Source organism: Ceratina calcarata, unplaced genomic scaffold (assembly GCF_001652005.2).
Source record: "Ceratina calcarata isolate Rehan_Ccalc_2016 unplaced genomic scaffold, ASM165200v1 scaffold390.2, whole genome shotgun sequence".
Taxonomy (NCBI): domain Eukaryota; kingdom Metazoa; phylum Arthropoda; class Insecta; order Hymenoptera; family Apidae; genus Ceratina; species Ceratina calcarata.
Window position 1 is genome coordinate 227510 of NW_017162324.1, and position 25326 is coordinate 252835.

At 40.0% G+C, this 25326-nt stretch overlaps 3 protein-coding genes across 4 annotated transcripts in view; 2 read left to right on the top strand and 1 right to left on the bottom strand.

The window, feature by feature from the left end:
• The first annotated feature begins 6338 nt into the window (after positions 1-6338).
• Positions 6339-7156, top strand: LOC113464515 (MKRN2 opposite strand protein). Its single transcript, XM_026814684.1, has one exon. The coding sequence runs from the start codon at positions 6461-6463 to the stop codon at positions 7061-7063; it is 603 nt and encodes a 200-aa protein (XP_026670485.1). The 5' UTR covers positions 6339-6460; the 3' UTR covers positions 7064-7156.
• Positions 6984-9916, top strand: LOC108626252 (protein MTO1 homolog, mitochondrial). Its single transcript, XM_018026832.2, has 10 exons — positions 6984-7006; positions 7172-7396; positions 7459-7758; positions 7831-8007; positions 8065-8472; positions 8533-8705; positions 8791-9237; positions 9364-9467; positions 9651-9711; positions 9779-9916. Exons 2-10 carry the CDS (start codon positions 7186-7188, stop codon positions 9878-9880), a joined length of 1983 nt encoding a protein of 660 aa, XP_017882321.1. The 5' UTR covers positions 6984-7006; positions 7172-7185; the 3' UTR covers positions 9881-9916.
• Positions 9917-10408: 492 nt separating this feature from the next.
• The window catches only part of mthl1 (adhesion G-protein coupled receptor methuselah-like 1), a 137210-nt gene continuing 122292 nt past the window's right edge, over positions 10409-25326 (bottom strand). The window contains exons 6-7 of one of the 2 annotated variants that reach the window (XM_018026861.2): positions 21481-21619; positions 10409-14883 (exon numbers count right to left, since the gene is read on the bottom strand). In XM_018026861.2, coding sequence (XP_017882350.1) covers positions 14550-14883; positions 21481-21619 — 473 coding nt within the window. In that variant the 3' untranslated portion in view covers positions 10409-14549. The remainder of the gene's footprint in view (positions 14884-21480; positions 21620-25326) is intronic. The other variant, XM_026814672.1, reaches the window with a different exon arrangement.

Here is a 25326-nt window from a genome sequence, read left to right on the forward strand (position 1 = left end):
TTACACTATATTATATTCATGCAATTATATCTATGCTATGCAATATTATATTGAATTGGCAGCAGAGTAACTTTGATTTTCATGAATGCATAACGTTATAAAAACCTTTGATTACTGAACCTGAGATTAGATTTCTTGCCAACCCAACATATCAAAGCAATGTTCAGATTATTTATTACAAATTCTAATACACAAGATGGTCAAATATAAAGACTGTTCATCTCTCATTGAAACTATTCATGATTTATTCCTTGGTTAAAACAGTTCCTATAATCTATTGATTAATATAATGCATAATACATAATACACAATATATAATAATGGAATATTCACCAGTTTTGTTAATGCACATCATGTAAACAAAGACTGAAATGGGTTAAAAGGGGAAAGAATCGTTTCCCGATGAATGATGATATCGAAGATTCGATGAAACACAGTCGTTCAATTTTCCAAATCGCGGGAGGAACCACCGGAATAGGTAGCATGTCGAATACGAGACGGCAAAACCGAGTTCGATTACGAACTTGCGTCACAGGGTCGTCGATATATCGCCGGTTCGATCTTAATTGCCTTTTCAATCCCGGAATGTTCATTCGACTATCGAAATTTCAATTAAAATCATCGTCATACCCGATTACATGGAACAGTTCCGCACACGTCCGAATAGCATGCCATCAGCGTTGTACACTGCATCTCAAAAGTACACAAACACTACATCGACTGTAATAAAACAATCGAAAAAAAACAATTAATCGTCAATGAATTCTATTCGCTTCATATTATAAGGCTTATATTCTGAGGTATAAGCAGGCCATATTAAATCAATTTAATAAAACTACGTGTATTACTAATACTATTACATTAAATACTCAACAAAACTTCGGAATAAACATTGTGTTAACAGAAATGATTCCGATTATATACTACTAAAAATTGGCAGGTATCCAGATACTTTTGAGCGGCAGTGTAGGTGTACGGGGCAGTGCAGTTTTCCTGAACAATGCCAATTCAACCGAGCCGGGGATTCGCTTTCGTTCTACTCGCCCCTATTAATTCGTTCTCTGTTTTCCACGGATAATGAGTTAAGAGAGAACACATTTTGTATTGAGAGAGTTCATCGCGTTTGTCGAGACACAATAGTTAACTGGAAAATGGATGGGAAGGCCTGTGAATCGCCTCGATGAAATACATACAATTTCCTTAAAGAACGTTCTACCATTTCTTTAAATAATTCTAGAACTCTTATAAAAGCTTTTATACTCGAACTTATTGAATTCGTGAAGCGCAGTCAAGCTGAAGTATACGAACTCTTATTATATTCTTCTCCTAATCCGATTTTAATGATCGGTACCAGCGAATAGGGTCATACAATGAGATTGCGAATAATTCTTAAAGAACGTACAGCACGATATTAACCAGAGGGTTGGAATTATTAAACAAGGTCGGTTGTTAAAAGACTGACGATTGATTCACGGCGTAGTAAAAATACACTCGTGCGACGAAGATTGCTTTATTAACCCTCGGAACAACCATTTGTCAACGCGGAAAACCCACAAAGATTTTCCACCGAGCTTTTACCTCGCCACTCGACAATCCTGTTCCGACAAAAAGAATCTCTCCGTTTCGTTTCTCCTTTTCAATCCTGAAAACAACTCCGAACCTAGCGGTACAAGAATTCTATAAACGAAATAGAGGAGAATTGAAATTCAAACTTGTGAGGAATCACGCCCGCGAATTAATCGCGCAGAACTAGTTCGCCGTTTTGCACTCGACTAAATCTCAGCGTGAAAGTACTTGACAGGTTCCCGATTACGAGTTACCTGCTACGAGATCGAATCAAGTTCTCGCGTTATCTGTTCTGCATGGAATGTAAACAAGAGTGACGTAACACTGCATTCTCGGGATAACAAGAATTTTCTTTTTGGTCAACGACCCAGTTTTCTGGAGTACCCGGTTGATAATAATTGGTTTGATTGAAAGATTGCTTCTATTATACATATACATATGTAATTTAATAACGATGCAATATTATATCAATCATTTTTATTAAGTATTGACTTGAAAATAAAATATTCCAACTGTTTACATAGAAACAAAGACAAAGCATTCACAATTCAGAATACTCGTACATTGTAGACCTTACATGAGTGACCCAATTTCTGTTCACGTAACAATTCCTACTCACTGGCTTCTTTTTCTATCATTTTATATGTAATCGTAAGCCAATAAGTAGGAATTGTGACATGAACAGAAATTAGGACACGTCTATATAATACTCTCACGATTTGTCAATGTATTTAACCATTTCTGGAAAGAAATAATATTCTAATCACGTTTCCAAGCAACAAGTCGGGATTCTCCCAAAGGATCCTGTCGAATTACGATACCCATGGCGACATGTATCGAACGGGATGCACGATTGTCCTTCGAATCCTAGAACGTGTACAGTCGAGTGATTTATGCTCGATCTCGACGAATACCGAGCGGTGTCATGTTCGAGTATCGGGAACATTAGCAAAGCGAATATTCCTCCAGGCGAGGGGCGGACAAAGCGACTATAAGTAACCGGATATCCGTTTGTTGCTACCGCTTGAGAGGTACACACGTTAATGGCTACGTAATACGAACATTGATATTGTTACAAATGTTAATCTCTTCAAAGATATCCCAATGGACTACCTGGATTGAATATATTTTGTTACCTCAAACGTTAAACTATCCTGTGAAATTTAATTACATCTGCACTGATAATTTTGCTCACTTTTGATCCTCATCAATTCTCTTATTCATATTATACTAACAATCATTATTTATGAACTATGAATAATAGAATTTATATAATTTAAATGAATTAGAGGGAATTTATTGTATTTATCAAATTAATACGATAAATCATTTGCATTTTTTATTAAATTACTGTATAAAATCAGTGTCATTAATTGCCATTCATTCAAGAATGAAATTGCTTTTTCTAACTAAAGAATTGATTGAAAGTAACCAAAGCAAAACACCTGCGGCCGATATTGGTTGTCGAAAAACCAAAATAAAAATCCTGCGCGTCGATATTGATCTCCTGACCTGACCGAAACGAAACGAAACTCTCGTCACCGACAATAATGCTTATCGGTGAGCAAAAATTAATTCTCGCCAGCGATAGGAGTTATTCGTAATTAAAAGTAACTTCTATCATTAATAAGTTATTCACAATCAATAACAATTTTCATCAAGAATAACAATTACCGACAACCAAAGAAATACATAAGCAAAATAATTCGTACCAAATATTTCTTAATTATTTCGTCTCCTTAAAAGTTCTTGCTAAAGTTAACAATTGTTACATACCGCATACATAAAAGACAATTTTTCGTCAATGATTTTTTGTGTACAAGAAATGATGTACAACACTTATTTTGGATCTTTACTTAAAATTTCATGTTATAGAATAAATACTAAGAAGCCAACTTCTTAAGATATTAATAATAATAAGTCTATGACTTTCCGAATATGCACGTGCACATTACGGGAGGGCGTAACTATCCCGTGCGTACTCGCGTGCACTTCCTGATTTATGGACAAGCTCGTCGGCGGTGTATCGCGCTTAAATATTGGAAACTGGTCCATTGTGCAGAGCAATATACGCTGACAATTCGAAATGCGCTTACGTTATTCGTGCAAATAATTACTGACGAGGAAAAGCTGATTAATTGAAGCGATTACCGAAAACAAATTTCAAATAACGAATACGCCCTGGTAATAGAATTAAAACTATATGAAATTCATAAGTTTTACGGTCTGATAGTGAATGATAATGGCGGTAATTGTCATCACCTAATTGGCTTTGAATGAAGACGAGGTAAGTTTCGCTGGTGTCGTTTGGCAACGGGAGTCGTGTCATTTAGACGGTGTTCGAGATAATGAAATTTAAACGAAGCACCCGGGGGGGATGCGCCGCTCGTTTGAAATTACCATACAGTTTCACCAGCGGGGCACGTGAGCACGCGTGCGAAACTTCAGAAAATTTACAGCCACAATTCCGCATTCGTTGCGCGCACACGCATTCTTTCATCTTTTTCGCCATTTTTTTGTTAACTCCCCTTTATTTTATTCAGATTAGCAAATAAAATATACTAAAAATGCGAATGTTTGCCTTTTGTTTTATGCACGCAACATTTTCCACTTCTGTTAAGTGCACGCGTTGTTGTGTACATTATAATTGTATGACATATCGAATGATATATATGTATGATATAATTGTATGACTGATCGAATTACACAGGAAGTTAACGTAAATAAAGCGTGCGGGCTTCGACCGGATGTTAACGGTAAACCCTCGTTTACTCGTCAACGTCATGTGACGCGCAATAATTCATCTAAAACGTACGTTGTTCCTTGCAGGCAATCACCTAGCTATTTTCGCCCATGCTCTAGAAGAAAATATGTATCAACCTATGTCAATCGATTCTATTATACAGCGGAGTAAACGTACGATTTCTCAGTAATCGAAAAACGGAATGTCTCGCAACTATTTTATAAAGTTGCGCAACTTTACAAAAAAAGAAATACAACTTATCAATAATAAAAAGACAGAAAGGAAAAAATATAAAAATATCGCACTTATTTATAACTGGTAATCTGTGTTTGAAGTGGGTTCAAAAGAACTCAAGGACAGAAGCTCGCGAGCTCATTGAGAACGTACAAGTGACCCACAGAAAAATTAATTCCTTGGGACAACGTAAACAAACTTACTCCCGAAGAAGCTCTTAACGAGCTTGTGTCGTGTACGTAGGTCCGCTACAACGGCAAACGCGTGACCCTGAACACAAATGTACCGTATGCCGAGTACGGAAACGGAGCACATAAAATATTATTGATCTCGATAGAGAACGTGAATTGAGCGTCACTGAATAGATCGGCGACTAATGATACATGCGGTTAAGCGTACATATGCACAGTGAAGGACTTACGCGTTAAAATTATCTGTCGTGGGATGAGACCACTCCCGTCCCACGACTAAAAAAGCTGGCATTCTATGATATAACCTACGTATCTTGACTTCACGTCGCGACATACAGATAACAAAAACACGCGACTGTTTCTCATCCTGAATGAACATTATTGTGTCATGCGTATCTATGCGAGATAATTGCGTCACACTGACGTTCCGCGACGCGTGGTTACGATTACCTATCTTGAAATTAAGCCAAATGCTCGGAGAGGACGAAAGTGCACGCGACTCATACGCGTGGCGTGGTCATTGACGCATCAGGTGTCAGTCACCTCCAAAGGGTACGCGAGTCTCACGTGTGCGCCTTGTACGGTCGTTCTCGAGACAGATCATGTATCACAAGTCTTAACTGTTTTTTCGCGAATACTATGCATACGTTGAACATCAAAGACTCACCAATTTTTCGGGTTAAACGGCGCCGTGAGGAATCCTCGTTGCTCGTCCCTTCTGCGTCGCCGTCTCCCTGCTCGTCTTCCCTCGCCTTTCACTAGTTTCGCAACGTGTAAGCCGCGGAATCGGTCGAATACCAAGGTTCGGTACGGTCACCTGTCACGAGTCCGTGCGCGAGATTCACTATGAACGAAACGGAACGGCGAGGAGAAACGTTTGTGTACGCGTACCGGTACAAACACACTACGAAACGCGGCACGAACACGACTGCTCCTCTCCGCACCGCACCATGGATCAGCTGCTACTATTGCAGCGCTTCCGCGGCGCGTGGTCCAAGTCCCAACTACCGTATGGTGGGGGAACGCCGCGCTGGGAACGCACTAGTCAAGTGTAAAATTGAGTATTTGGGAAATTAAAAATTATTATTTCAAATCTTAAATTAAATTCTCATTAAGGGCTATGAATAAAAATAATTATGGAATCCATGAACGTCAGAGAACAACCTATTAACGTGTGAAATTGTACATATTCTTGTAACGAAATACAAATATTGGAGTAATCTATTGAATTCGAATGTAAAAATTTGATAGACTAAACAATTACTATCCTCTCAGATATCAAGTAATAAGAGATTATTTGACGACATACGAATTCCTTGATTTGCAATCAATAAAGCTGAAGTCTTATAATATCGTCAGTCGATGATACGTAAAGAATTTGCATTATAAACATATAATAAAGCATTAGAACTTATTGTCTACTAAACATGAACCCATATTTCGTATCCCTTTATATTACATTTTAATATCTTTCTATGTATATCTGCTATTGATAAATGATGTAACTGCTTTTGCCAACAGTTGCATGCATTTCACAAAATCGTACAGTAAACGTTTACTTGGTGTCCAATTATTTACTGTAAGATATATTTATCATAGTGTATTTCATTTATAGCGTTCACGTGCATCAATCGAAATACGAAATCAACAACGCGATGTTACTTTTGAAAGTATTTTGATTCTTATCCTCAAGGATATCTATCCTAACCTACAATTCCCATTTATTATGGATTCTGACACCAGAATATTATGTTTTCGTCATTGCTGTTCGAAAAGTATATTTTGTAAAAATATCCTAGATGTATGTCCTCTTTGCAAGTTACTTATTGTGAATTTTGAAGTAGAACCTTTTGTTATTCCATATCCATATGCTAATGCCATGCATGAACCGAATGCTGTAGTTGTAAGACCATCTCGAGGAGATTTTTTAACTAATTATGATATTGCCCATGACTTGCACATAGGAATATCAAATTCTCAAGGAATTGTTTTTGAATATGACAAAGAAGGTCTAATCATTAATGATTGCTCTAGATGGACGAGTTGCATTGCAATAAGCATAATCCCTTCATCGTGGGATAATCATTGGAATGAAACACTAAAAGCAATGTTAAAAGACTCTAAATGGAGGTCTGAGAATTATAATGAACTTTCAATGAATTGTTATAATTTTGTCATAGAGTTTATGAATAAGTTAAAATATATGGATATGGATTTTGTAGACAAAGAAACTATGTGCGATAAATTAATACTACCAAGAATTAGAGATGCAGTGAGATACAATTCCTTATTTATAAAGTTAAAAGCTCATGAATTTTTTATATCATAAGCATTAATATATCTTCATGTATTTGTATATTGAAACTGTCATGTATACACGATTATTAAAATAAACAATTTAATGACTTTTGATAAAATATTTCATTTTCTGTCCTAGGATACTCTAATAGAATGAATCTAAAAAATATGAAATTATCTGCATTAAGCAGAAATTTTAGACAAAGATATTTACAATTTATAAGAAATTTCTCATCGAACAATCATGAGTGCAAGTTCGATGTTGTTGTCATTGGTGGTGGTCATGCTGGAACAGAGGCTTGTGCAGCTGCAGCTAGAATGGGTGCAAACACGCTACTTATCACCCATAAAAAGAGTACAATAGGTATAAAGTCTATTCATCTTTTAATACTAAACAATGTAAAATGAACAATCTCATTTTTATAGGAGAAATGTCGTGTAATCCATCTTTTGGTGGAATTGGAAAGGGAAATCTCATGAGAGAAGTAGATGCTTTGGATGGAGTCTGTTGTCGTATATGTGATATCTCAGGCATTAATTATACGATGTTGAATAGATCCAAAGGACCTGCCGTATGGGGCTACAGAGCTCAAATTGATCGTGTTTTATACAAGAAACATCTTCAACAAGAATTGTTCAATACACCCGGTTTACAAATATATGAATCTTCCGTAGAAGATTTAATCATCCAAGGAGATTCTCCAACATGCCATGGAATAATTCTTAGTAATTGTCATTTAGAATCAAATGCATATCATTATGTTTGAAGAAACTACATTTATGAAAATTATATTGCAGAGGATGGAACGAAAATATACAGCGATGCGGTCGTCATAACGACGGGTACATTTTTAAAGGGACAAATTAATATTGGTTTAGAGAAGAGGCCTGCTGGCAGGCTCGGTGACGAACCTAGCATCGGATTAGCCAATACATTAGAAAGAATCGGATTTAGAATAGGAAGATTGAAAACTGGTAATTGTCTTATACTTTATTCATAAATTAAAAATAAAAAATGTCTGCTTTTAATAGGTACTCCGCCGCGGATAGAAAAGTCGACGATAGATTTTTCTAAATGCCGTATACAATTACCAGATAAAGTATCCAAACCATTTTCGTTTATGAATGAAACGGTTTGGCTACCCGTGGAGAAACAGATACCTTGCTACCAAACTAATACAAACGAAGGTGTTCAGAAAATTATAAATGACAATTTACATTGTAATTCACACGTTACGGAGGAGATAACAGGACCACGCTATTGTCCAAGTATTGAAAGTAAAGTTCTGAAATTCCCGGCAAATAATCATTTAATCTGGCTAGAACCCGAGGGACTGGATTCGCCGTTAGTTTACCCCGGTGGGTTGTCGTGCACGTTGCCTGCTGAGAAGCAACAGGAGCTTATCAATTGCATCCCGGGATTAGAAAATGCCAAAATGGGTAAGCGTTTATAAATAATACTGTTTTCGATCAGTTTGAGACGTTTTCATAAATCAATAGCAAGTCCCGGATATGGGGTTGAGTACGATTACATCGACCCAAGAGAATTAAATCCTACGTTAGAGACAAAGAAAATTCCAGGACTGTTTCTCGCTGGCCAAATTAATGGTACAACCGGTTACGAGGAAGCCGCAGCGCAAGGAATCGTGGCCGGTGTCAATGCCGCAGCTAAGGTTCCTTCAATGTAGTATTTGTCATATATTTCCCGTGTCAGTATCGGTGAGATTTGCATTCTATTCCTAAATCTTCATTTTTCAGGTTCTCCACAAGAAGCCGATGATAATAAGTCGAACAGAAGGATACATCGGAGTTCTGATCGACGACCTTACTGTACTAGGTACGAATGAACCGTACAGAATGTTCACTAGTCGCGCGGAATTTCGATTGAGCCTACGTCCGGATAACGCGGATCGAAGGTTGACTAGGAAAGGATACGACTATGGTTGCGTGTCTGAAGAGAGGCTGATAAAGACTGAAGCGATTTTATCCAGATTAGAAGAAAATATAAAATTGTTTAACGATATTAGAATGCCCATGGAGAAGTGGCAGAGATTATTAAAGCTACCACTTACGAAGAATACCAATCAAAAATCCGCTTTTGAGTTGCTACGGAATATCGAAATAAATATTGACATGATTATTCAAGCGCTTCCAGATTGCTTTGGACATCTCGCCCAGGATCCAATGGTCGTGCGAAGACTAAAGGTACGAACAAGTCATAACAATTTACATTGCTTACTGTTCATCGTCGAGACGGAGTGACATTGTCAGTCACGAGTAAATCAGTAGTCTTTATTGCCGATTATTATGACCGATCAATTGATCTTACAGATAGAAGGGCTTTACGCAGGGAGTATTGAACAACAGCAGCAAGAGGTCAATGAAATTCGCAAGAACGAGCAGATGATCATACCGCCATCCATAGACTATAACATGTAAGTTTAATTACGTGAAATGGATATTGTCAATGTACAGGGTGAGTCTCGTAGCAGGACTTCGAATACACAGTATTTTTTCTTGAATTTCAATGAAATACCAGATTCTGAATAAAAAAGTATTATACCAATGTGTATCAATCCATTGTGTTTTTCTTAACGATCAATCGTTTCTTTATACAGGCGCCAATTAAACCTATCCGTGGAGGAGAAGGAAAAACTTACAGAACTGCAGCCTTGTACGGTAAGCATTCGACTATAAATGAATCATTATTGATTGTTCAAATAATACTATTATTTTCGTGTTACAGATTGCAGCGGCTAGTCGAATTCAGGGTGTCACTCCGTATGCCATTTTGCGTTTAATATATCACATACGAAGTACATCTGTACAGAATACAGTTAGGATTTAATTAGGAACTATTCCAAATAAAGTATTTTACAACTAACTCTATAGTAGTTTTAATTCACATTCCTTTCGATAAAAATGACAATTTTATACGTATCTCGGAGTTTACTCACGACAAAGGATAATTCGATTGTGGCTACATGTAAAATTCATTCGTTTAGTAAGAACGGGAGTAATTGTCTCTAACTTAGAACGCAGTCGAAGTTTCTGTTTTGGCTGGCTCAACTAATGTCAGAGTCCATGACAGGGAAGTTGTGTGATTGAATTAGGAAGGGTTCGTCCAGCTCCAAACTTCTCACTACCGAATTGATGAAGCATACCCCCTGGTAAACGTCGTTACAAGATTACTGGCGTAATCAATTTACTTACTGAAGACACGCGCGACAGAGCCTTTGCATCAAATCTTGAGACGAAGCGAATGGTATATAAGTATTATTACGCGTAATCTTTTTGGTTAACTTCAATTGCTTCACATTTTTTTATACTAGTTTACACGTTCATCTAGGGATAGGGAGGGTACAAGACAGAAACGTACTAACAGTTATCGTTTATTACCATTAGTGCGATAGTAAATACTGTTACAATACATTGTACAGGAATGGTGTACGATCGGCCATAATACAGGGTCGTTGTAATCATAAATTTCTCTATCATGATAATCCGACTGTTGCCTCTACATGGTTACACCGAGTCAAGACGAGCTCGTCTCTAAACTCGTCTCTAATACGCTTGACGAGTTAATACTATTGTCTCTTTATATTAGCCTCCGTGTCTCCTCCCAACAATTTCGAACGAAACTGATTCCTTTCATTCTCTCCCTCGTATCGGGCGAAACGTATACGAACAAAAGTCATAAACTATTTTGGCCAAAACCTACTATATACCTCGCGAACGATCCAGCGAAATCGGATCGAGTATTTTACCAGGAACGACTCTGCGATTCATAAAAATTTCAAGTCGGCGACTTTCCAATTTATCCCGGCATACCGAGGCGCGTTCCACCGCGGCTAGGAGGCGTCTCCGATGTTTAAATTCATCGTTGGCTTTTCCACGCTGCGAATACGCGCACGTAAATTACGCGAAGGCACGCGGTCCTCAATTTTACGGTCGACCGCTATTTAGGATCTTCTCTCGCTATCACCAGAGTCGTTCTTTCATCTACTTACTTACGATTCACAAATTTTCTCTTAATATATGTACTTCTCTATACTGGCAAGCTACTGTTTACGTACGTACGTATATACTACATATATATAATATACGTTCACGTTTCTCTTATTGTTCAATGCGTCAACAACGACTATCTACTTCGAATAAATTAGTTTAAGGCTACGCCCTTTTTATCTCACTGATTATCCTAACTACTTCACCTATCGAGTATGAATGTTGAGTTTAATGTACACCGATGTTCGTTCTGCGACAAGCTTTGTCACGCATAAACAAGATATCTCAAAAAAACGTTTTTTTTAAAGCTGGTCGCATACGAAATAACTTATATGCAAATGCGAGCCGCGATCGCAGCTGCGTTATCGTTTGATTAACGCGGCTCAACTCCGGTACGCTTTAATTACATGTAACATAATGATGAGTTATCTACAAGGAAACGCGATTGCGGACAATGCGTAACGACGCGATTAATTTAGCGATCCTTGAATGGACTTGCAGATGTAAAATAACGGCAATTGTCATCGACTCGTCACGCATTGTTACGTGGCCGCGATCACACCGAAGGGATTTATTACTGTTCGCTGATACACTAATTACACGGTGCGCATACGCTCGTACACTATCACGCAATAATTATTACTCTCTACGTGCGGGCAAGCACGACATGCACGCAACGTGGATAACGCGAACGTCGTCAAAGGTTTCACGTGGCTTATTTGGAAAAGATCAATTGACGACCTTGCGCATCCACTCTCATTCATACGTGATGAAAAGGAACTAACGTAGTCTTGCAAAACTATCTGTTCTCTTACGAGGATTCATCGATAACTACTCTTGCTTAAACAAGAGAGTTTTAATCAATATTGAATAATTCCAATTTGACGTTGACACGTAACAAGTTTCTATTTGTAAAACAAACGAACGTATCTTCGTGGGGAGTTCAGATAGTTTCGGTTAACATGAGCTAAGGGTACGCGGCTCAGTCTCTTGGATGCACCTGAAGAAACAATGACAATGATTACTCTACACCCCGTTCACGCGTCGGGAACTACGCGGTACACGTGGTTTAAAGAATAGAAAACTCGAGTGCGAGGTACTAACACTACGTACACGTGAGACGGTTTTTATACGGCGCGCAATTACATCCGTAATTCCCCACGACGTTTGTTCTAATCAAAATTTAATATTACATTTATGTTTCATCAAAAATTTAAAAAAGCACTCGTCTGTGAAAGTATACATTTTTATTTTCTTTTCATAAGAGCTGTTGTAAAGCTGTGTCAGTCGTATTAAAACTGTTCTGAAGTACTAAACGCTCTAAACTTGTTCTGGAGTGCTTGAGACGAATCAACCTTCGCATTATTATTAATTCGTTGCAAGGTGGCTGAATGAATCTGTCGGGGGAATGTCGCCGGGAATCGCGCGGAGAAATGGTAATCTCGGCACGCGGTCGCACGCGAGACTTCACCTGGTCTCCAGCTTGGTTTCCCCATTGTATACAATTCGGCACGTTGAACACCACGTTTGGAAGGCATTTCAGAAGGCATTGAATTTCTAGTGTGTATTGTCACGAGTTGTCGTCCATTATATGCCCTGACCTACCTACGCATGATTTCGTGTAAGCGTGACTCATTTGAACAAAACAAAAAGAAAAGAGAAACGTTCTTCTTCAATCGATTCCACCTTATTAGTTCACTACGTTTTCTGCGGTATTAAAAGTATCAAAAGATCGTTAATCCTAACGAATACGTATAAAACGAGGCTTCGTTGTGCTTTCGGTGTTACCTACTGACGTAATTAGAAACATGTAAAGTCTTATAAAAAGTGTTACATACAACTAGCGAACGAAATCTGTTGCTTCTCTGTCATCGAAATCGATTTTGGCAGTGCGGATATTTTCCTTCGAGCCCCTTCTCACAGTCCATAGCCGATATCATTAATTGGACGTGACGGATCCTATCAAACTCTATGGTTTGATAAGAAAGCGAGTCGTCTGGTCTCTTCACGTGGACAAAGGGCATCGTCGATAAAAATCAGTTAACGCCTGAAGAGAATGGCGTGGCTGATATCGAGGAGGTCATACGCCAGTTTGGCTTCTCCTGATGGTACAACGTTAATGGTCATCAGCATCGTAGTCGGCCACGGTGCTGATGCAAATTTATGCTAAAGGAAATTGAAGAGCGATCGCTCGTGGCTCGAGGCACGCTCGATGAATAATGAAGTGGCCCGAGCCGAAGAAGAAACCTCGGAATTCATCGTTCCCTTCCCGATACCGCACGGGTCAAGGCCGTCCCGATTTCATAATATCTTACCGCATAATTTTCATTACTCATTTATTGGAGATTTCCCATGGTCCCGATTTGTGTCTCCATGTTATAAAAATTCAAATAGAAAATTAAACGATCCACGGCGTTATTGCACCGAGTCGTTGATATAAAATCGGGGAACTTGTAACAAAAGTTAATTAAAAAAAAAAAAAAAGAGCAGTTATTATATTGCCGTTCTTATTGCTCATCATATTGCTAGTATTATTTGTAACTAGATTTTATCACAGAACAACTGTGACGAGTTAAATCATAAAATTGTTAACTCCGTAACTTCCTTTCATTACGAACTCCCCGACTGGCCATCTCATTTATGAGTATTAATATCGATGACGATGCCCGCTCATTGTCCCGCCATTTATTAATATCAAAGCCAGTCTGGTATCGGCCATGCATCTCGTCTCAATTTCTTTTTGTCCACGCCAAACCAAACGACAGATAGAGCAACGGAGTTGCTCGCGTCAGAGGAGTATTAAGGCTTAGAAAAGATGGACGAACCTGGGCGGTATGAACGCGACGTAAGCGCGTGATCTGACGCGAGTAGCCGGACAGAAGAGAGTCTTTCCCTCGAGAAGGGACTCGAACCGGGACGGGTCTCTCTATGAATATTTGTCGCTTCGCGTTGTTTTCTCTGCTCTCATTGTGTTTCCCTACCGAGACAATGAACTATTCAAAGTGACAGGCTGCTGTTTCCCCCGCTCGTCTAGTCCACGGGGACACGTGCGGTCGTCTGTCGGTTCTTCGCGGGCTCCTCGTTTCTTCTTCTCCCAAGGTCGACGACCCTCAAACGAGAGAAGAGAACTCCTCGGCGAGGATGGAGCCGGGAACGTCTACGCGGACAGTCGACTCGCAAAGTCATTCGGAACTTCAGCGGCTCAAGTTCACGGTCTCGGGGTCGACAACCCCTTCCGATAGAACGATTTTTCATCGTATTGCGCGAACTACGAACGGAGTATCGTGTTTCTCGGTACCACTCCGTGAGCGTAGCTCACGTGCGCTACGAGCTTCGTATACAGTGTTATTTTTCCGTGAACTCTGGCCTACGGTGTTCCACGGTTCTTTCACTGGCTACATGCCCTGTCCACGGAATTCTGAGTCTTATCGGTAAACTGACGTGTTGTTCTACGAAGAGAAGCGATGCACGGTCGGAGAGATCCTATGCCGGAAGTAGCGATGGATCGCCTAGCAGATGGTCTCCAGCGGCGCGGTCTTCGTGCTGGGATTCTGAGTGACGCTGTCGCCCATGCTCGGCATCCCGTGGCTGGTCGTGCTCAGCCCGTTTCCCTGTCTTCCGGCGTTCGTCCTCGGATTCCTGTTGCAGAGCCTCTTCAATGCGGCGCGGACCTGCGGCTGGCAACCAACCACCGCGAAGATCAGCACGCCCTGGAACGCGTTTATCATGTCCGTGAAGTACCAGATGTATTGGGGGCCACCGACTGCCCAGGAGACCACATCAGCTACCCAGGTGACGCCCATCACGACCACTAGCTTCATGCACACCCGGCCCAGTGCCGCTCTGTAACAGAGGAATTCGATTTCTCGTGAGAGGATGAAAAATGATACCGGAGAAAATAGATAATAGTGGGAAGAAGCGCTAGATTATGATCTATTAAGGGAATTGAGAAAGGTTTATTACGTTTAAAGAGAACGTCTGAATAACTTAATTGGTTGAAGCAGTCGTCCGAGAGATACGGGTTCGATTCATATTCCTTACGGACAAAGGAATTTCTTAAAGTAGCTGTCTAGATTTACGAATGTTATTGTGACACGAATCCAAAAAGATTTTGAGGTAATTGCTGCTCTCCCGTAGTCAAGATAAGACTTAAAAATAAATTTCAATAACACTTCTGACAAGTTTTAATGAAACACATAAAATGGACCTTAGGTTTAGATCAGACTACACTTCCTTATATCGATCCACGGTTTTCTATACATATTTTTTGGTACCTATGTTAATCGAGTACAAAATTTCATAGAATTTTCAATATTTCCAATTTAGGCAACAGTTGTCTTAAGGGCAGTGATTCAAGAACGCCTCTTGTCCGTACAGCATTTTCCTCTATTCACGCAAAAGAAGTCTATTTAATTTTGTTGTTCCGCGAGCGCGGCAGGTACCACGACGAATTTCCGGCGACAAAAAGCATCCCGATTCAATTAGCGGCGTTCAATTACGACGGGCATAAATCAGGCCGCAAATGTATCCGTTTGTTCGCCGTGACACGCTGCGCCGCAACGGGTAATGTATGCATCGCATTGTGGTCGAAGTCAAAGCATTATTAATTCGTTCCGGCTGAGTATTCGCGCAGCCCGTTGCCCGTTACGGTGTCGCGTCGCGAAATTATAAAGGCCGCGAGTACTCTTTGCAATTTCCTATGCGAAAGCTTTCAAGGCTCCTCATGACTCAAACAGTCTGAATTGATAAAATAATTGATTATTCTTTTCGTTTAGTTAAAAGATTTCTTATGTCATTTTATATTTAATAGAGCTGAATTGAACGGTATGTCCGTAATTGTTCTTTGTCCGCAATTTAACAGTGTCAGGCTGTATGTACTTTTAATTGACGACGAGGGGCTTTTCGGTCAACCCCTCTTCTTTCGTCGCGGTTGGTCGCGGCGGTATTTTTGACCGGTTGGCAGTCGCAGGATGTTTGCATGTTCGCTGCTCGTAACAATTAGCGAAAATAGAAGGCTACAAGAGACGCAACGCGACCGTGCTGTACACATTCTCGCAATTACAGTTTAGAGTTGAAATAAAAAGAAAAACAGCAGTTCGATGCGTTCAGTTGTTTCAAACTTTGTTCTAAAAAAATCACCAGTTTAATGATTATAAAAATGTTTAAATTCGCGTTAACAATGCAACGATAATTTGAGAAATGAAAGTAAGTTTAGAAGCATGTCCACTCCTGTAGAACAGTCGATTTCTCAAATTCGCAAAATATCCGCGCCAACGTCAGTTGTGGAAGGAAGACTAATGGAAACATTGTCGGGATTTCGTCATTAATGTTGCAAGCCATTTGTTATCGATCGTCCATTATACCAGGGACGATGGCCTGTCATCGGTTAATATTCGGATGAAAATTTCATCCGTCTCGGACGCGTTTGAAAAATTCATCACCGATAGCCACAGGTAGGGAAAGTTCCCTAACGCCGAATGGCACTTAATACCGCATGTTAGCTACATATATGAACGTTGAAATGTTAGCGAACAATTATCCCACGTAAACGGTGGTGAAGGTAGAAAAAACAATGGCCAGATTCCGACACGTTCCAGTCACGTGTGCATAGAGATTAATTAAAGAGAGAAAATGAAAAGAAAAACTTAGGAGATAAGTTTCAGAAGATTTAAACATTCAAACCAAAAAAGAAAAACCAGAAGATGTTCTGCATACACGAGGCTTATGCCAATATTCTCAAAATTTTCAAATCGTATTTGTGATCACTGCAAATTATACTAAAACTGTATGCCAAGGTATACCAAAGTTCAACGTTTATTTAAGTTATACCACAAGTTTATTTTGTTCCTTTATTTAGATTTCTAATTTTGTCAACTTACAAATAAAACAGAACAGAAAGACTCAAGTACTACTTCTTCCTATTTATTTAAGAAAAATCGTAAGTGCCTGGCACCTGGGGAACTTCTCCTACTATCATTTAAATCCCATCTGGAAAGAACCTGTCGAGAGGCGTGGAAAATCGTGACGTCTAATGATATGCAAAGCGAATTAGACACGAGGTTAACACGTCGAACCTAACAATTGATGGTTTGTGCAGGATGAGCCTTTCAATGTAGCGACTGAGGAGGAAGCGCGTGATAAGAATGAGACACGATGGAATGCAAACAAACGGTCGATCACCTGTGAATCGAAGGAGCTAAGAGATCTTCTTTTAAGAACCGATCAAAGCCCGTCGGGAATTGGCTTTGAACGAAGGGGACAGGTCCAACTTGTGCACGTGCTCCTCGTCGCTGTTTGTTCCTCTTTTAACTGAGGATCGAAAGACTTCTGTGCATTGACGTTTCTCTCGTTTCCTGTCGCCGCTTGGAACGCGGACAATGCAAACAGTCTGTCTTCGAGCCACGCTTTTGTAAGTTACCGCTGTGTTTAGAGAATCGCATTGACGCGTTCGGTTTATACAGAAAAGCGGAGAACAAAATTGGAATGGTCTCGCGACGCGGCAACGAATAACGAGGCGAACGAGGGAGCTTGAAAGAAAATCGTTTCGACGGACGGACAGTCGAACCGTATTTTTGTTCGATGCTTCAAATTAATGCCACTCGCGTTTGGAAAGGAGGTGCGGGATATGGCGACGAGTTAATTGACGTAACGAGACAGAAGGGTGGATACGGATTGTTAGCGTCCGTGCCTGAGACTCGGAATATCGACGTATTAATAACATGAGGTAAAGAGAGAAAAGTCGAGAGACGATACACCTTTCCCCTGGAACGCGTTTAATGAGGATCAGTTTCGTCTGGAGGCTATTATACATTATGCCCCGCAGGCGAATGGGAACTATTCTATTATTGCGATTCGCAAAAAGTTCGCAGCCACACAGGAGATCGGAATCGGGCGAGCTTCTTGCGAGCTAAGCGTTAATGGATTAACGGTGACTCGAATGAAATGAGAATGTCTTTTTGTTACCGACGATAAAAGAAACGAAAGTGATTCCCTCGCGGGTGATTCGACCGCGGATAAAAAGACGGTAACGGCCTACCATACGGTAGCCGTAAATTTCATTTATTGCAGGCCTGGAAGGGATTAGCCAAGGAATGACACCGCGCAGGTAACAGACTCGACGCTAAAATAGCTATCTGGCCATTTTTTCCGACGGTACTTCCGTTTCGCCAGATCTATCCGGAATCTCCGGCGCGTACACGAGTCTTCACTTTAAAAGAAACAACGGGGGGAAAGATGGATAGTGAAAAAAGAAAAAGAAGTGAAACGTCGCAACCGCGACTGCATTTGCCCGCATCATCTGACGGTTATAGCGCGTGTTTTATCGCCGTTTACGATTTCCAACCTTGCCGTCTTCTGAACCTGGGTAAAGTATAGAGAAACAGGAATTGGGACATTTACCTTAGAATCGTATATTTTTATCCTTTTTTCTATTCTCTTCGAACGAAACGTGCGACGATCGTGCTCTATTTGCGACGTCGTTTATTTTGGTAGTCACGGACTTTTAAATCTCGCTCGCGTGATCCATTCACGTAACGGTTTGTGAATGAAACGAGATTTTTTCTTCCGAGCTTTTTTTTTTATTTCCATACGAATTTAGCGACGCGCGGGTGTTGGGATATTTTTGGATTCTGACGTTTGTTATTCCTCCTTCCATCCTTTTTTGTTTTCGAATAGAATCCTGTTTGAAATCTCGGTTTCATACGTTTCGCGATTAGGCGAAATTTATTGGAATATTTTTTACGGTGCGTACAATTTTAGATTTTTTATCGTCTGGATTATTGGTAATGTTTGTAGCAATATTTATGTATTTATTTTTCAAGCGTGTGTCAAATAGAATGAAGAGCAAAACTGAACTATTGCCTTTCAAAACTAAATAACTTCCTTCACTAACCAAACGTCCTACGTTTTTTTTGAGTAATTAAGTAGATTAGTCCAATAAATGACGTGTACAGAAAATTTTGGAAAAATTGAAGATCGTTGAAGTCGTAAGAAAAAAAGTGAAGATCGCTTTTTCAAATTTTTGTTTGCTTTGTCAAATCAAGTTTTTGAAATTTTTTTACACATCACTTAGGAAACTAATCGATTTAAGTACCCAAGAATATTCGCTTCGTTTGGTCCGATTTTCGAAAAATTATTCAGTTTTAAAAAGTGTTGGCTCAGTTTTGCCCTTCACTATATATTTAAAAAGAGGATTTGGCTTATTTATTTAAACGATTTTCATCCCAAGTTGTTCGGTTCATAAATTCGTGCGAATATACCTGCCCTCAAGAATTCTTTAAAACGAGTAAACCTCGCGTTAGGCGATCGAATCGTTAAATTTTCATCGCCTCTGCCGAAAAAGCGGCGCGGATATTCGCATTAGCGTAACTGGATGGCGTATGGAAAAGAGCGAGCTCATCGAAATTACGTAAAAAAGAATGAGCAGATGCGTGCGCGCGAGAGAATCTCTATTCGCTATTTTTTAGCGGGACGCCGGGTCCCGTTTCGCCGATACGGCGAGCACAGAGAGGGAAAGTGAGGGAGGGAGCGGCGAACGAAAAGAGAATCGCAAATTGAGATCGTCAATATCAATTTCGCGCGGCACGAGGGTAGCAAAGGTGGTTCGAAGGGACCCCCGACGTACGTACGAATGGAAAATAACGATTCGATGCCTGATATCTGTCGGCGCGGGCCGTGATAAAATAAATTCTCCTTTGAGCCCCGACGGTTCGGTAAAAAGGCCACCGCCACTGCTACAGCTGCCGCCTGCCGAGCATAAATATCCGAAAAAATGTGATTCGTCAAACGACTGCGCGTCGCCTGTGTATCAGGGATCGATGGGAACGAGAAGCGACATGACGGCACGATATTTTCACGTCCGGTCGGACGACGTTCTCCTCAAAGAATTCGAAGGTTCAACCAGAGTTCCACGACTTATCGCACATTCCGGGAATTTCTTATACTCGCTACTTTGTTAGTCATCTAAAAATAATGCGATCTTTTAATTAACCCCTTGAACTGCAATCTATTTTTAGGCACCACTGCTCAAGGGGACAATTTAATTTTCTTCGTTTTAAGAAGAAGAATTGGTATATAAACTTCCAGTTCTCGTAAACAAAAACACGGGTCACTTGATTCGATTTTAAAAAGCTTATTCAGCTTTAAAGGGTGTTCGGGTTTGCTCTTTATTGTATATTTGTTTCAATCAAAGAGATGTACTTGAAATTCTGATAAGATAATTCTTGTTCATCACCAGTAAAAACATGGTTGCAGTATTTTGAAGTTGTGGGAGGCGATTCATCCGGGTAATTGCTCGTTGGATATACCACGGAAGAAGAGGAAGAGAAGAAGGCAAGGAATATCTTAATTTAAGTAAACGTCTCGAGGTTGAGCGTTAGCTGATCTCGATTATCCGTAGCGCGCGATGGGAACCAGTTTATCCTTGATATTTATCGGCCCCGAGCGGCCGTCCTTCGCGCCGAAATAAAGCATAGTTTGCCGTCGAGCAATAAAACGGTGGTAGCTCGGTTTCCGTCCCGGCCGCCTCTGCTAATCGTTGTGCATCGTCACTGCCGTGCAAATAAACCCGGGAGCTCAAAGTTTCCACGTCGGGAAACGCGATTTCGCCCCGCGGTGATCCGCAAGGACGTGGAACATTTCGTAGTACAAAATTCGGTTTATCTGCTTCGCTGATTCGCTTAGATACCCGACTCTTGGCCCAAAATGGAAAGATAGCTTAGATTGGACCGTCAGATAATTTAGGACAGAGGGAGATAACTATCTAGGATCTAAAGTAACCGGAAAAGTTCTAAGCTCACTGATCCACATCTTTTCGTCGTTATCGTTTAAGTAGTTGTTGTTCTATTATATTACTCAAGATTAGCCTTAAAAATAAACAGTTACAAATAGATGACTTCTTTTGTATAAAAAATCCATGTAGCAACAGAACTGAAAATTACTTCGCGATAAGATGATTCGGGTTTTATCGAAATCATAGGATATGAAATTTTCCATACCGTCTGATCTCGATGATACCGACCATTATTTTGCAAAAAAAGATTGCACATGCATCCGCAATATTGTTAAATGTTCGTGGAAAAAGTCTGATAAATATTTAGGCGAGAATACCGTTCCTCTTGAAAGTTAACAGGTAAATATTATTTTTTCTTTTCGGAAATATTCATATCCGAGCGGGAATCCTAAGGAAAAGGCACGAAGTTAATTTAAGGTTGTATGAGTCGTAAGACCTCGGCCAAAAGTCTAATTGTAAGAGAGATGATGAAAAAGTTGTGTCCAATATTTGAAGCGAGTTTAAAGCAAAATTTCTAAAATTGTTTAGTGTTTTATTAAAATAACATTTAATAAAAGTTTCAATGCTTTATCATTGTTTATACGAGCTGAGAGACAGTCAGTTCTCTTTGATTCGTGCCACGTTTGATCGAACTGGAGCAATTCACTCACCGTTCTGTGGTGCTCTTCACGAACTCGCCTTTCCATAGTCCGCACGTCAGCTCGCGTGCTGTCGCCGCGAAGAACAGCAAATTCACCGCCAGCAATACGCCGATCGGTCCGAAGAAGTACGCCAAAATCTCCATATCACCTGTGAAATAAAAATAATTTTTTCTTCTAACAAAACTCATTATTTGTCATACACGTAAAATAAATTTTCTATTGACACAATAAACCTGCACGAACAAATTGATACATAAATATAAATTATATACAAATTTGACAAGTTGATACAAATGTGACGATGTGAAACGCGATAAAAACAACGATAAAAGTTTAGAAAGCGAGGAAGCAGGATTCCCATCTGGCATCCGCATCGTGAGCAGTCAAGGAAGACCTGGGAACGCTCTAAATATCTGGATGCTCGGCTCGAGTCCGGTGGCGTGTTCAATAATAAACGTTCAGATCGCTTGAATGGCGAACCAGTTTATCTTTACGACGTTCGATTCAACGGGCATCGCAGCTATTCGATTCATTGAGACAGGAGTTGGGTTTTAGCCTCGTTAACCGGAAGTCTAACATTGTGTAGCATTAACGATTAAAACTCTTGGAACAGGGTTGGACGACTGACGCGGTTGTGTTTTGCTTGTTGCATCCTCGATCGATTTATCAGTGAAACGCGTTCTGATTTTACTGGATAGGATGCGTCGAAGTGCTTCCCCTCGTTTACGATTATCACTGAAAAGTCGAGAAAAGATGTAGAGAGTGGAACTTTATTAGAAACAGGCGTCGCGTGAAATAAGATAAGAGGACTCTCGTTCCGTTTGACTGTAACGAGTCTGTCTAGGAAGAATTTATTAACTCGAACCAGAAACACGGGTTTTCAGTTAGATTGGTTCGAAAAATTGTACACAGCTGCGCGATAGATAGCTGCCAGACGTTATTAGCATGTAAAGTGGCCTAGGGAACAGCAGGTAGAAGACCAAGGACGACGGTCTTCGAAAATAGAGAGATTCGCGAGAAACTCGGGGACGGGAAATTTCATCCATCCGGTAGATCCATTTGTACGCGAATGGGAAATGAATTCGAGGATTCCGGAACTCGGAAGGCGGGATGGGAGTAACGACGGCCAATACGGTTCGATAATCGATGACAGACAAATAAATCCGGCGATCGTGCCCCGCGATTTCACGAATTCCGAGATGCTCGAGGTTTCTGCCGTATGATTCTCACTTCCCCATTCCCGGAATTTAAGTTCACTGACCATCGATTTAGAAAACGATATTTTCTTACTCAAGACAGAAATGGTATATCATGGAAAATTTTATGGATTTACGGGAAAATTAAATGTATAAAAATTATGAAACATCCTTAATTTTCAGTTATTCCTGATGTCATTACGAGAGGTTTGTTTAAAATTTCGTGTATGAGGGCATGGTCTCGTATTAGAGTGAGATTGAGTAGTGGATAAAATCGCGTTCGGGATTCGAATTTCCTAATGAGTAGATTGTATTAGCACGAGTCTAAGGAGTTTCTATAAAGCGCTGTAACATTTAGAGAAGAAATCGTAGGGACTAAATTTTTGTTTTAAATTAAAGGCGAAGGATCGATCTTTCATTTATTTTCAATTATCCAAGTCATTGTCTGGCTTAAGATTGCATGAGCATTTATACAAAGAAAAGGCAGCGAGTAGAACTTGTGATAGCGTATAATAGAAATTTTTTATTTTTTAAAGAGATACCACAAAAGTTTTAAAAATCAATCTAATCACAAAGATCTTTATCCCTATTTTTACACGACTTTGATGTCGCTATTTCGGTCTTCGAGACGAATTGAAACGATACTGAACTATATATCGTCTGGCGGTGTAAATCGTTCCACGAAGGGAACAAGAAAATATTTAAATATCAAAGATCTATAATATAAATTTCACACGAATGGTGAAGAGAAATCGCTTCCGGGGGGCCAAGGACGGTGGGTGAAACGAAAATAAAACGCGGCAAAAATTTCGGTGAAAGCCGCAAATAGATCGATAATTCACGTGGGGCGGATATAAATCGTTCGGGTCGGGCATCGCTGACAGGAACAGTTTGTTTGCCCATCGTCGTAAGAGACATGGTCGAAGAAACCGGCGTATGTCATCGCACTCGCGTGCTACGTGCGACTAACGATACATGGACACAGCGTTATGATTAGACTCCTTACTGAAAATAATTCACATAATGTGCTGTGCAAGGAAAGTTTAAAAAAATGCTATATAACAATGGACATGAAAATATATTGGCTCGTCCTGAGAGTTCGTGCCGATTTCTTTAGAAATTCCGAATTCCAGTGAAAATAACTGGTTTTAAACGGAGAAATACATGTGTTAAATATCGTAATAATCTCAATGAATAATGACATTTTATAAAGATATTCTGATAATGCCACCTACCAAAAATCGACACGAACTTTCGAACAACTAATTATAATTAACAAGCTGTAGAGACCGAAAATTAATGCGAGGCAATTATTTGAATAGTTTAATTATCCGAACGTGTAGTATGATTATTTTAGATAATCAACATTTTGTACTGCGATTATTTTCAACGACTATGACAATGTCATCGGACGTTCCGTAATTACAATCTGCATAGGGAATAGAACTGGGACGACACAACATGCTAGTAAATTTGTTAAATGTACCCAGGCGGGCCATTTTAATTACTTTCTCCGATATTTTCAATATCCCACGTGGTTAATTGGATCCATTTGTTTCCCTTTTCAAGATCCTATTACGATGCGCACGGGTCCCGAGGTTTTCGGATATTCCTCGCGGTTACGTTTCCGCCGTGTGTCATTATTCCCTGCAATTTCCATCGTTACACGGAGGGCTTTCATACGTACACGGAAACCGATTTTGGAAAACCGAGTTCATCGCAGGAAAACCGCCACTCGAGCCGGTGTCCCTTCGTTCAAACTGTTTTCTCTCGCGAAACAATTTGATTATCGTTGATTTTCACTAGATGCTCGTTCCATACACGGGGAAACCACTCGAGCCACAATTTCTATTCCGTATAGGTTTCGCTCTATTCGCTCGTCCACGATTCTATTCGAGCGGGACCGAATTTTTCTTTGTCTAACGCGATTGGGTTTGCCGAGTGTCCCGCCGCTGACGAATCGCATTGTTCGCCATCTCCACTACAATTGTTTTACTCGATTTCTTTCGGCAATCTAGGCTCCTTTCACACCCGATCCCTGGACACATCTTAATACTTCTTTCAGACCTTAAAAACCGGGCCTGTTCGCCAGAGTTCGAATTAAAAACTAATCAAAATCTGACAATCCATATTTTGAATTATTATCAAATATAAAACATGTAATTTGATCTTAATAGCTAAAAATTTACGTCCCCAATGATCACAAAAACCCGTTTGATTTAAGCTTAACGACCCTTGAAAGGTCACGAAACGGGCTCGTTCGACGATTTAATCACCGGGCAACTACTTTCTTCCCTGAAACAGCAACAGAGGAAAGCGTAGCCGCGGATACCGGCAAAAGTCGTGGCACGGCATCCGCAGGCACGCGAGACACGATCCACCAAAATTACGGTAGATCACGTGAGACCTTAGCTATCGCAGCAGAGGCGGGAAAGGGTGCATGTCAGTATTCGCGAGATCACGAAATTCCGGGAAAATCTCTGATATTCACAGTCACTGAACTATTCATGATCTAACTACACGATTCGTTATATAATCTCTGATGGTTGTTAAATAAACATTATATATATTATTCGTATGAAGTGCAATTTAATTGAAATTGTTCATCATTTACAGTAATATTTATTATTAACAAATACACATGATTAACTAAAATCTT